The following is a 13,901-nucleotide window of genomic DNA, read 5'->3' on the forward strand; positions in this document are numbered from 1 at the left end:
GAAGTAGTATAAGTAGCAAGTCAAACATATGAATAGTATCATAAATTCATTTCTTTGAGTTTGAGTGAGTAGAAGCAAGATAGAGCAAGAGCTAGGGTTTTGGCTAAGAGAAAGCTTGAGCAAGAGAAGGCTTGGATCATCATCTTTGCTTAAGGTAAGAGATTAGAATTCATGATTCTTGAGTGACAAGGAGGGGGGAGATTGTCTATGTCTCCGTTCCCGAACTCTCCCACTCAATTTCTTTTAGACTTTTGATTAAGCTTTTGTATGTGAGTATGATGTTCTTCATCATCACTTTGTATGTGTTAATCACTAGATCGATTTCATGGAAAATATGTATGTGTTTGAATCATTTTTGAAAAGTTTGAGAAAGTTACTTAAAACTCAAGTAATTGGCATGATTTTGATCATTAGAGGTATTTGGATGTTTGGAAGAGATGATTAATGTTCCTTGATACCATATATGTTTGGAATGACTGTTTATATGAATTTATAACATGTTTGGATGAATTTTTGAGTTGATTTGAGGTTAAACCGCCTTAGATAACTCAAGAACAGATATTCTGTTCTGGTGTAGTTCGCTAAGCGACCAGGAGTTCGCTGTAGCGAACATGTTCGCTGAAGCTCGCCAAGTCTCGCCATGAGCAGGTGGTTCTCTGGTGATGTTCGTTTAGGCTCGCTAAGCCTTCGCTCAGCGAATAGTTCGTTGAAGCTCGCCAATGCTCGCCATGAGCAGGTGACTTCCTGGTGTGGTTCGCTATGTCTCGTTAAGGCTTCGCTTAGCGAAGGCCTCTGTGACAGCAATTCCTGTTGATGTTTATAAGTGTGATTTGGCACTTGTAACATGGTTTAAGGGTATCCTTACATGATTGTTGATACATCTTGATACTGTTAATGCTTATTGTTAATCGTTATATGAATGATAAACGTGTATGCAATAAGTTGTAGCTTAAAGTGAGCAATGTTATGTTTTGGCATTAATTTGCAATGTTAAGTGAATGTGTTAGGATTGTGTTCCCGCATTCATAAAAGAGTAGCTTCGAGCTAGAGAAATATCATATTGATGATATGTGTAAACATACATGCATTCATGTATATATATGTTGAATTGGAAACTAGGGTTCCAATAGATTTAAATGGATTTTTGAGTCCATAAGGAAGCCGAGGATCGGATTAGATGAATCCACAAGATCTAGAGCTGCTATCCAGCAGGATATAAAACTGTTTAACTTATCCATGAGGGATATGAAGGTTTGGTAAGTTCCGAACAATCCGGCAAGATGTAAAACTGTTTAACTTATCCATGAGGGGTAAAAGGCAATTGGTACCACATGCATTAGTCGTGTCTAGGGATGGCATGACATAGAATGATTGGCATTAGATACATTAGGGTAAATGCGCATATATTTGATAAATGGTATGTGACATTATCTGGTTGAACTGTGCTAAACTTTATTAATTGATAACTGTTTGGTACGACGTTTTGGCGTGAGTTAGAATATGTATGATGTAGTTCGAAAGTGCAAGACCTTTCTTATGCTCGTATGATATGCGATTATGTTTTCTAACTCTCTGCTTTGTGTTATTTGCTGGACCTTTGGGGGTTCAGATATTCAGGCTGAGGATTGTGCTGACGTTTAGACTGCTGTTCTAGCGTGGTGTTGAAGTACTTTTTGGTGAGGAGACTTAGCATAGATTACTCCTCTTAGTACTAGCTTTTGACTAGAGTTTGTAAATAGTAAATGCTCTGGTAATGTAACATCGAGTCGGGGTTTACGCTTGGATTTCATCGTATATCGGTGTTACCTTTTTGATATGCTAGTTCTTGTATAAGTGACATCCTTAGGGATGAATATGGCTTATGTATATATATATGTATATATATATGCATGCTTGGTTTGATTGGAATCCGCTGTTGCTTTTCATGTTAAATTTCATGATGCTCTGTGTGTATGCTTGTGTTTTAATTACCGCGTGGCACTCTGCCTTTACACTTGTTGAAAAGTTTTTAAAATTACGTTTTTAAGGGTAGTATGGGTTAGGGTGTTACATCTGGATGGGTCAACCATGATGAGTTTGATGATTGAGTCCCCAGCATGGGATCGAATTACGGCTTACGCAGCCGAGAATAGAATCAAAATGGCTCTTGAGGCCATTAATGTTCAAGAAAATATGGCTGTCGAAGCTAATGATGACTTAAGGGACAAACTGGCCTTGGAGGCTAGTGAAGTAAATGATGGAAAAAAGCAAAAGTTGGATTGCATCTATGATGATGAGCCTTTGGGTTTTGAGAGAGATCCACATAGTTCGATTCAGAGAATGCAAGCCCAAGATCCTTTGCAGGAGGTTGATATTGGAGATGGCTCTGTTAAAAGGCCAACTTACATTAGTGCCAATATAGACCCAACCTTAAAAGAAAAAATGGTTGAGTTGCTTAAGAAATACAGGGACTGCTTTGCATGGGACTATAACGAAATGCCTGGGTTAAGCAGAAATCTTGTGGAGCATAGGCTACCCCTTCGACCAGATAAGAAACCTGTAAAGCAGCTTCCAAGGAGGTTTGCACCGGAAATCATGACAAAGATCAAAGCAGAAATTGAAAGGTTGCTCAAATGTAAGTTCATTCGAACAACCAGGTATGTGGAATGGTTAGCTAACATTGTTCCTGTTATTAAGAAAAATGGATCACTTAGGGTTTGCATAGACTTTAGAGATTTGAATAATGCTACACCTAAGGATGAATATTCCATGCCTGTAGCCGAAATGTTAGTTGACTCAGCAGCAGGGCATGAATATTTGAGTATGTTAGATGGCTATTCAGGTTATAATCAAATCTTTATTGACGAAGATGATGTGCCAAAAACCGCATTTCATTGCCCTGGTGCTTTAGGCACCTATGAGTGGGTAGTGATGCCTTTTGGATTAAAAAATGCTGGAGCAACATACCAAAGAGCCATGAACTTAATTTTTCATGATTTTATCGAAATATTTATACAGGTTTACATTGATGATATTGTTGTGAAATCCTCTTCCCAGGATGAACATATCGAACATCTTAAAAAATCGTTCGAAAGAATGAGAAAATGTGGATTAAAAATGAATCCACTGAAATGTGCTTTTTGTGTACATGCAGGAGATTTCCTTGGCTTTGTTGTGCATAAGAAGGGCATAGAAATTAACCAAAATAAGACAAAGGCTATCATGGAGACAGAACCTCCAGGAACGAAGAAACAGCTTCAATCTTTGCTAGGAAAGGTCAATTTCTTGAGAAGGTTTATATCAAACCTAAGTGGCAAAGCTCACCCTTTTTCTCCACTGCTGAGGCTCAAGAAAGGTGATGTATTTGAATGGGGAACGGAACAACAAAAGGCATTTGATGATATCAAGGCATACTTGTCGAAGCCTCCAACTTTAATGCCTCCTATTCGAAACAAAGCAATGAAGTTGTACATCGCAGCATCAGATTCGACTATTGGAAGCATGCTCGCACAAGAGGATGAAAATGGCGTAGAAAAGGCTATTTACTATCTAAGTAGAATCTTGAATGATGCTGAGACTAGATATAGTCCAATTGAAAAGCTTTGTTTATGTTTGTATTTCTCTTGTACCAAACTTAAGCAATATATCAAACCAGTCCATGTTTATGTTTATTCTCATTTTGACATCATCAAGCATATGTTATTAAAACCAATTTTGCATAGTCGAATTGGGAAATGGGCTTTAGCTTTAACTGAATATTCATTGACTTACCAACCCCTGAGGGCTGTAAAAGGTCAAGTAGTGGCTGACTTTCTTGTTGACCACTCGGTGGCTGAGACCCCAATAACATATGTAGAACATGAACCTTGGATGTTATACTTTGATGGCTCGAAGCACAAACATGGTACAGGAATTGGAATCTTAATCATTTCTCCTTTAAAGATTCCAACAAAATTTAAGTACAAGATTAATGGAACATGCTCCAATAATGAAGCCGAGTACGAGGCTTTAATTGTAGGTCTAAAGATTATTTTGGACTTGGGGGCAAAACATGTTAAAATCAGAGGAGATTCTGAGTTAGTAATAAAACAATTGACAAAGGAATACAAATGCATTCAAGAACATTTGATGAAATACTTTGTCATTGCCTTCTCGTTACTAAAACGATTTGATTCGTGTGACATTCAACACGTGCCTCGGATCGAAAACCAAGAAGCAAATGACTTAGCCCAAATTGCTTCTGGTTATAAGGTAACAGGGAAAAAATTAGATGAGATAGTTGAAATTAAAGAAAAACTAATCTCATGTGAGGTAATACCCCACCAGCTGGGGGCAAATGAACTAAATGTCGAAAGGGAGTCCGAAAGGGCTGATGCACACTTTGATGAAGTAATGACTGAAGTCTTCGTGATTGACAATTTGGCTGACACGGATTGGAGACAACCCATTGTTAAATACATAGAAAATCCAACAGGTACAGCCGATAGGAAGGTTAAGTATAGAGCCTTGAATTACACAATCATGGGAAATGAACTATTTAAGAAGACTCCTGAAGGGGTTTTGTTGAAATGCCAAATGAAAACGAAGCGTATGTAGCAATTTCAAATGCCCATAGTGGAGCCTGTGGTGCCCATCAAGCAGGCCACAAGATGAAATGGCTTTTGTTTCGACAGGGTTTGTATTGGCCTTCCATGCTTAAGGACTGCATAGAATATGCGAAAGGCTGTCAAGAGTGTCAAAAACACGCAGGGATACAACACGTCCCTGCCAGTGAGTTGCATTCGATTATCAAACCTTGGCCTTTTAGAGGTTGGGCTTTAGATTTAATTGGTGAGATAAGGCCCGCGTCATCCAAGAACCAACGTTATATACTAGTTGGGATTGATTATTTTACCAAATGGATAGAGGCTGTTGCCCTAACAAACGTGGATCAGGAAACAGTGATCAATTTTATCCAAGACCATATTATTTATAGGTTTGGGCTTCCTGAGACGATCACTACGGACCAAGGAACGGTGTTTGTTGGTCGAAAGATGCAAGATTTTGCTGAGCAATTAGGTTTTAAGCTAATGACTTCGACGCCTTATTATGCTCAAGCAAATGGCCAAGTTGAAGCAGCCAACAAGGTTATAATTAGTTTAATTAAAAAGCACGTTGCTCAAAAGCCAAAGAATTGGCATAAGACCTTGGACCAAGTCCTATGGGCATGTAGGAATTCTCCTAAAGAGTCAACAGGTTCGACACCTTTTCGACTAACATATGGTCACGATGCTGTGTTACCTGTTGAAATAATGATGCAGTCAATTCGAGTGCAAAGGCAATGGGAACTACCTCCTGATCACTATGAGAACATAATGTTAGATGAATTAACAGACGTGGATGAGGAAAGGTTGCAGGCGTTAGATGCTTTGATTCGACAAAAAGAACGAATTGCTAGAGCATATAACAAAAGGGTTAAATCCAAACTCTTTGACGTAGGAGACTTAGTTTGGAAAGTCATCCTCCCCATGGACAGACGAGATCGAGTCTTTGGAAAATGGTCACCCAATTGGGAAGGACCATTTAAGATTTCTCAAGTTTTGTCAAATGGAGCTTATGAGATTGAAGAGTTAACTCCTGAGAAACGTTCAGTCAACATGAATGGCAAATATTTAAAGAAATACAAGCCAATGTTGCAAGAAATAACCATAAAAAATGAATAACGCAAAAATAAAATTTGCGAAATGGTAAAAGGAAATGCCAATAATCAAGTTTTATTTCATATAAAATCAACAATACAACCAATCATTCAAGAATGTTCAAGAAAATACAAGAAATGGTTGAATGTTGAAAGATAACCATTTAAGGTTTACCCTGAACCCGAGTTCCCTCATCCTTTGAATCAGAATTGGAAAGTTCTGAGATCTGAGAGTCTTCATCCTCAGAAGAAGGAGTCGGAGTTCCTGGGTATTCTTCATCAGGCTCTAGGGTACTGAGGAACTTGAGGTAGTCTTCATCTTCGTCATCTGAACTAGAGCTTGAGGAGTCAGAAGAGAGAATGATGGTTTCTACTACATTAGCTGATGCCGGTCGAGGGCGAAGGATTCTAGCGCGTAGAGGCTTGGAAGCTGGAATCTTGATTCGTCCCTTTCTAAGAGGACGTAGCATGTTTGAGCTTGAGGTAGAAGAAGGAGGATTTGTCTTGTTATTCATTCTTTGTGGAGAGGTATTGATGCGTTATTTGTGCAAAGTGATGAACAAAAAATTTGCAAAGCGTGGGTCTTTATAGAAGGATTAATACGCGTTAATGGCTAGGTAGTTACAACTAACCATGGTCAGTTTGCATAGGGAAATGCCAAAGCATTAATGCCCAAAACCGTGTAGTTAATCATGTTGACTGCTTTGGAAACATGTTCGTTCCATTCCTTACAAAATGCTATTAATGAGGCTTGGGATAATGACCCAAAAGAAGGAAAGCAAGCAACAATAAAGGAATAAAATACTCAGCCAATATATGAACATGCAGCATGAAAAGGCCAAAAAGGGCATACATCTAAAAAGCATGTACAAAATTGTTCGACAGTTGCTAGTGTTAAAAGATTTACAATTATGACATCCAAAAGAGAATAACAAAAAATTTTAAGACTAAAAGGAAAATTTATAAGGTCAAGATTGTTGTTGGGATGTCGAAGGAGGCTTTCGATTGGCCGCTTGAAATTGGTAATACTGAGTTCGAATGGACGCCAGTTTACGTTGTAGCATTTCTTTATCACTAGCAAGGTGCTCAACTCGCTTTTGGACAGCTAGACCATTACTGTAGTGTTGGATACCTTCACGTGCTAGCTCATCAAGCTTAACCTTTTGTGCTTCGATAGCTACTGCAGCTAGCTTTTCCATCTTAGCCTCTTCTTGTCGAACCTTTTCCTTTAGCGCTTCGATTTCAGACTGCCATTGAGCAATATTGTTCTCACAAGCCACAAGTTGCTCAAGAGCTTCATCAGAGGCAGCTTTGATAGTTGTGACCTCTGCATTGCAATTATTAGCTTGCTCGAAATGGTGTTGCTGGGTTACGAGCAGAGATGTCAGGAGGCTGCTAGTCCTGGTTTGGAGTTGAGATTGACTAACGAATTGTTCTAGAAAGGTTTCAGCTTGAGTCACTAGAAGGAACATTGCTTCGTCAGTCCTTGGGTTCTGCAGCTTGCGAAAAAGAGCTTTGATGTTGTAATATATAGAAGAGTCACGCTCAAGCAGGCCCAACATATCCCCATTAAGAATTTCTCGCCTAAACCTGACTTCATGCTCAAACTGTTCTTGCTCAAGTACATTTTCCTCACCCCCTGTGTCCTCAACAGCGGAGCTAGAGGCCCCATGACTTGATAAAAGCTTGTTGAGTGCGTCTACTGGGGTTAAATCTTTTAACTCTTTGGCAAGTTCAGCTGGCAAGATAACAGTAGGAAGTGGCTTCGACACAGAAGTTCCCTCTTCACCAAGTGAATCACCAATGTAGGAGTTCCCATCATCAGAGTCGAAAGTGCCAGCACTAGGTGAACTAGACTCATGGTTTGACCCACTTGGTTGTGGTGGATTGGTAGTGGAGTGTTCTCCATCAACCGTTGGCCTTTGTTCAGTATTAGCAATAGGGTCAGCTGGAAAGTTGGTTGGAGGATCGTTATCAGCCAATACTTGGGCAGAGTTTGTTAAAGGATTCTGCTGTGGTAGGCTTTGATCGAGTTGGTTTTCTTCATGGTTAGGCTCAAGGATATCATCTTCGAAAGCGTGATGAGGCGAACCAGGAGCTTGGGGTGGTGATGAGGTTTTAGTAAGTATGGCCGTTTCGACAGGCTGAGGAGATGGAGGTTTTTCTGCCATGTCTTCAGGATGCGTACCACTTGGTCCTTCGACCACTCTTTTAGCCGCTTTGCTAGGAGCAGGCTCATCTTGAGGAATATTTTGAGCAGAATCGATTGGCTGAAACAAATGAAACCATGAAAGAATGAGTAATACAATCAAAAGTTGAAGAAGTAATAAGAAGTAAGAATGACCTACTTGGGTTTGAGGGGTAGCAGAAGCTTCAAGTTGTGAAGTTGTTTCTTTTGCAGTAGCAGAAGCCTCGACAACAGTAGCTGCAGCAGGAGATTGTTTCTGTTTCTTTTTCTTCTTCTTCTTCCTCTCCGATTGCTCTAAAGGAGGGTCCTCAGGTGATGCCGGAGTATCGGGTTGTGCCTCAATCTCAGAGGACTTGTGCTCAAGAGTCCCTTCTTGGTTGGTTTGGTGTTCTTTCCTTTTCTTCTTCTTTTTCTTTTTCCCATCAGTAATGGGTTCAACATTATGAGGGAGATCTTGAGTGTTGGCAACGGTAGTTTGCTCAGGGATGGTCGAGAGAACAGGGGTACCCTACAGACCACAGTTCAGTAAGTTCGCAATTAAGCCAAGAGAAATAGAAGTCTTTAGATAAATGGATACCTCATCTGGAGCACTCGAACAAGTGACTGGAGCAGGCTTTTGCTTTTTCGAAACAGAAGGAGTTTCAGTTGAATGAGGCCTTTTACGTGAAGCAATCTGGAAAGGGCATATCAAAGTTAATATGGAAATCTTACAAAAGTGTAAGAAGCCGTAAAAAGGTAAAAGCTTACCTTTAGTTCGACTTTAGGTGGTGGAAGAAGAGGTTTGCTAGAATTGCTGGAACCTGCCTTCGACTTACTTCCTGCATTGGAGAAGTGCGCATAAGAGAAAGGCACGCAAGGGAAAAATTATGTAAGTAAAAGTGAAACCAAAAGAATACCTCTGGCGTTCAGTGTCGACTTAATCTTGTTTAAAATAGATGAGTCGAACCCAGTAGAGATAGCAGCAAGCAAGGCAGTCTTGTCAACCAGGCGTCCTTCATAGTGTCGAGACCACCAGGTAAAGAATTCCCTAGTGCAGGCATGTGAGGGAGCGAAGTCGAATGGGGTAAGCTCATAAGAAGGCTGATTGAAGTGGTTCAAGAATGAATGGAACTGTGGTTCTGTCATGCCATGCTTGCCTAAACAAACCTCCCTCTCTTCCAGGTATATGCTCTTAGGGAGTATTTGAGTTAAGCCAAATTGGCGAGACACCAGGTTTGGAAAATAGCCAACCAACCCAAAATCTCCAGAAGTCAAACCAATTCGACAAGACAAGACTGTAGGCATCAAATAAGCATTCCAAATGCTGTTGGTTACCATCTCAAATTCTGGTGGAGAAGGAAATCTGTGAGTAAACCAAGGAGGACCAAGTGGTCTATCCACAAAGGGAGCAAAGCTAGGCTTGAACTTCTTCAGGTTGAGAAAAGTATTAAAATACTGTTGGAAAGCCACATCATAACCAAGGCCTCTTTCCCTGGGAACCATCCTTGCTAGCCTTGTGCCTTCGACCTGGCGCGTTCTTGATTCCTCATAGTATGGCTCAGGCAAGAAAAGGTCAAGTTCAGCATGAAAAGTGGCAGTTAGCCATAATTGCAGCAACCAGAAGGGGCCAGCACCTAAAAAGGTGGATCCATCGCCTGTTCTTTTAAGGTGTTCACAAGCATCCCTCATGGATTCGTAAAGACATCCAAGGATAAGTCGAGCGAAGTTGAATTGCTGACATTCATGTAGTTGAATAGCCATAGGGATGAATTTCTTGGCCACTTGGAGAGATTGAGTGCAGAAAACATACTGCGATAGCCATAAGGTTAAGAAAGCGATGTGTTCTTCGTCACTTACTTCATCACTAGTCTTCCGATTCTCCACGATGTATTTAGAGTAAGACTTATTTCGAAAGTCAAATTTGATGGTGTCGGAAGCTTTGCAAGGATCATAAGTGTCGCCAAGAGGCGATAAGCCAGTAATGGCAGCAACATCCAGCAGCGTAGGAGTCATCATGCCACATTCGAAGTGGAAAGTGTTGGTGGAAGACTCAAAGAAGTGTAAAGCAGCAATAATCATCTCTTGCTGGTATTTAAGGCCGGTTCGAGAAAGTTGAATAAGGTCATAAATACCACAAGCTTGCCAAATGTCAGCTTTGTCACGTTGTACCCTGTCTAACCAGCCGAGGTATTGATCATTCAAAGAAGGAGCTGATCGAAACACTCTGTTAGGCGCCTTGATATAGCTAAAATTATAGGGTTCACTAATGAAAACCCTAGGAGCACAAGGTTTATAAACAGGGAAAATAGACAGAATCTTGGAATTTCGACTTTTATCACTTGGTTTGGGTCCACCAAACGCATGCACAAGGTTATCAACAGAATAAGGAAAGATTAATTGATTTTCCCAAAACTTTTGTAAGTCCAGACGCAACGATGGTTCTGGAACCACATCCGTGTCGTAAGAGGAAAGAGTGGCGGCGGTCCACTTACCGGCGTAAGGAAGGAATTTTCCGACACCGGAACCTGACGCCATTGATGAAGATATAAAGATGGCGTAAAAGAATGGTGATTAGGGTTAAATTTGGGAATCACAGGTTGTTTGCAACGGTTGAGGAAAATCCGAGTGAAAAGAAAGTTGATGATTGGGTGATAAGCAGAAAAGTGAAAACAAGAAGTCTTTTGGAAGCAAGAATTCAAGAAAGAATCGCGGAAGATGAAGAAGAAGATGAACAGTTGACAGAGCGGAAAAATTGGAGAAAAACGCAATAAAGGGAGGATATAGCTATTTATAGAGGCACGCGGTCTGTTGAAAATAACAAATTTTTCAACTCCTTTGTTGACAAATGTCCAAACCCCTTGACAGGTGGAAAGAAAAACAAGTTTTGGAGCCAATCCAAAGTTTTGAATGGCAGTCTAAACGATAGGAGAGATAAATGGAGAAGAAAGATATCCATTAATACTTTCAAAAACGCCACTTCCTCTTGCGATAGACATAGTCGAAAATGGCATTTTTGGGGGGCAATTTGTTGGATATAAATTTGGTATTTATCAATTAAATATAATTGGTGGGTCCAACATTTGTTTGGAAGTGATATTGTTAAAATAAAACTTTCAAAGTTGGCGTCGAAAGCCAACTGGGTCGAAGCCAAAGAGCGCTTCGAGAGATATGGACAACGCGTCCAGTTTTGGTTTTGTCAGAAAGCTATCGAAAGCACGAAATCAAACTGATAGAAAGTTGGGCCAAGCCCAAAGACGAAGCAACGAGCGGCCCAAGAGGCATTGGCGCGCGCTGAAGGAATGGAAGATGAAAGTGGAGAACGTGGTCGACGTGGCAAATCGAGGAGCGTCCAGATGATCAAGAAACAGTTACCACTTTGTAGTAGTATTTATAGTAGTTTTTCATTCAGAACCGGGGTCACAAAATTTATACAAACACTCTCTCTAAAAATTCTAAGTACTCAGCGATCGAACGAACGGAATTCGGAGGAGAAATGTATGTTTTGTGAACCATCTTTATTTGTAATTGTTTTTCATTCAATGCAATTTGTTTTCCAGTAATCTTCTCCAAGTCTGAATCCAGATACTTGCTCGAGAAACTGCTACTTCGAGGCGATTCGAATTAGTTTCTCTTGTATGCTTTAAAATATTTTAATTCCTAAGTGTTTGTTTCCTTATTCAAACGAACACTCAAACAGTTTTCTTAAAGCGAATAAACACAAAATTGTCCTGAGATTTACTAGTTGATCTCGCGAGTTTAAACACTTAAACTAGCGGTTGTTTACCAAATTCCAACGTAAACACATACATTTTTTATTGAACTTATTTATAAAATTTCGACAGTGCCTTTAAATCAATCATACATATGTTTTTCCAATCGTGGTTTAGCAACAGCAATCAGCGGATGAACCTTGGGCATAGTCATTCCATAAACTTCTTGAGTATCAATATCTTGATGATTCAAACCTTTAGGTGGGGTCCAATCAAAGCAATGAAATAGTCGAGCCAAAGCCATTAAAACCAAAGTAACTCCAAGTGGGGCACCTGGACACTTGCGTTTTCCAGCGCTAAAAGGCAATATCTTGAAGTCAAGTCCATGACTAATCTCAACTCGACTCCCATTAGTGGAAAAGTGTCTCTCGGGCATAAACTCATCCACTTTGTCCCAAATCTTGGTGTTTCTACCCAACCCATGGGTGTTAATGAAAACACGTGTCTTGGCAGGAATATAGTAGTCATTGATAATAGTAGGTCGAATAGATTCATGTGGAATGAGGAATGGGCCTGCTGGATGCATGCGAAAAGTTTCACGTACAACACATCGTAGATAGTTAAGATTTGACAAATCAGATTCCATCACCATTCTATTGGGGCCAACCACTGCATCAAGCTCTTCTTGAATTTTTTTAAGGACACGAGGATGTTTGATTACCTCTGCCATCGCCCATTCGTTAGTAACAGCTGAAGTGTCTGTTGCTGCAGCTATCATATCCTAAATATATAATAATTATGTTATATGACATCATTATTTTCAAAATTAAACAAAATTATACTATTCACTCAATTTAAATTTATACTAAAGTAAATTAGCTAGTTTCAACATCAACATTAGAGTATGAATCTAAAACAATATCAACAGAGAAAAGACATTACTTGAATCAAAGCTTTTATCTCAACATCATCCATATGCTCTTTTCCATCTTCACCTGGCAAAGACAGTAAAATATCCACAAAATCAGGTTCTTCATCACCTTCACCTATCCCTTTCTTAGTTTTCATTGTCTTTCTATGTTCTTCAATAATTTTGGAGTGAAAATCATCCACTCTTTTTTCTACTTCCCTCATTTTCTTTTCACACCCATGAGGATCAAACCACCTCCACATTGGTAAGTAGTCACCTAAATATATCACACCTAATAGCCAAAATAATTCATGAGTTATGTGCATGAACTCCATAGCTTCTTGTGGGCCAGCAGTTTTAGAACCAAAATATTTTTTTCCTAACAACATTCTAGTAACATTGTTCATTGAGAAAGCACCTAAAACTTCCCTCAAATTAATAGGATTTTCTGCTTGGGTTTGGGACCAAACATCTTTAACAAGGTGTTGAGCTTCCTCTTGGCGATGTTTTGAGAAAGATTCGAGCCTCTTTGTAGTTAGTAAATGTTCCATGCAAATTCTTCTCATACGTTTCCAATGAGGCCCTAAAGGGGCCAAGGCAACATCACCACATCCATATGCTAAATGAACTGCGGCAAGAGTGCGCGGACGAGAGGCAAAAATATCATCTTGAGAAACAAGTATTTCACGTATAATATCAGGATCATTAGTAGTAATAACATCAATATTTCCCAATTTCAAATAAACCAAGGGTCCGTATTTATCACATAAAGATGCAAAGTCTCTATGAGGGAGTTGTCCTAATTGGAGAAGGTTACCAACAATAGGCCACCTTGGTGGACCAGGAGGGAGGACATTTTTCTTGTGCAAAGATGGAGATTTTTCTATAGACCAATGTCGAATGATTTTAGAGGCTAGTCCTATAACGAGTAAGGTTAAGAAAAATGTGGTAAATACCATTTTCTAACATTAATCACTTCATAAGAAGAAAGCAAATGTGTCTAATTCAAACACACCTTTTGTTTTTGGTTCTAGCAGACGTTTTACTACCATTGAATTGAATGTGTGACTTATTTTTAGTTATGATTAAATCCTTTATATATAATATGTGGAAGAAAAATTGGATGAAATTTGTTTTCTTTCATATATTATGCATGTCTTAATGAGCCACAATCTTTACGAGTTCTCACATATATTTTTTCTTTTATTTATTTTCTTGTTAGTTAAAAGTATTGTAATTTTGTTGGTACACCTATAAATGGATAGGACACCATGCACATGATGATTATTTTCAATGTTTATTTTTTATTGAAGACACACAAATATTGCATTCTTCCTAACTTCAAATTTTGCACATAATCACCATATGCATGACCTCTACCTAAATTATGCAATAAAATTATATATTACTATTATCAAAACATTTTGGTCAAGACGTGTCCATATGTTATGTTCATAT

General features: G+C 39.3%; 1 protein-coding gene across 1 annotated transcript; it reads right to left on the bottom strand.

Annotated features, from left to right (window-relative positions):
- Nucleotides 1–11,671: 11,671 nt before the first annotated feature.
- LOC123889409 (cytochrome P450 703A2) lies at nt 11,672–13,496 on the bottom strand. The gene is made up of 2 exons (XM_045938734.1): nt 12,476–13,496; nt 11,672–12,314 (listed from the first exon to the last, which is right to left on the bottom strand). Exons 1-2 carry the CDS (start codon nt 13,400–13,402, stop codon nt 11,676–11,678), a joined length of 1,566 nt encoding a protein of 521 aa, XP_045794690.1. The 5' UTR covers nt 13,403–13,496; the 3' UTR covers nt 11,672–11,675.
- Between the last annotated feature and the right edge of the window lie 405 nt (nt 13,497–13,901).

This window comes from Trifolium pratense, linkage group LG6, assembly GCF_020283565.1.
Source record: "Trifolium pratense cultivar HEN17-A07 linkage group LG6, ARS_RC_1.1, whole genome shotgun sequence".
Lineage (NCBI taxonomy): Eukaryota > Viridiplantae > Streptophyta > Magnoliopsida > Fabales > Fabaceae > Trifolium > Trifolium pratense.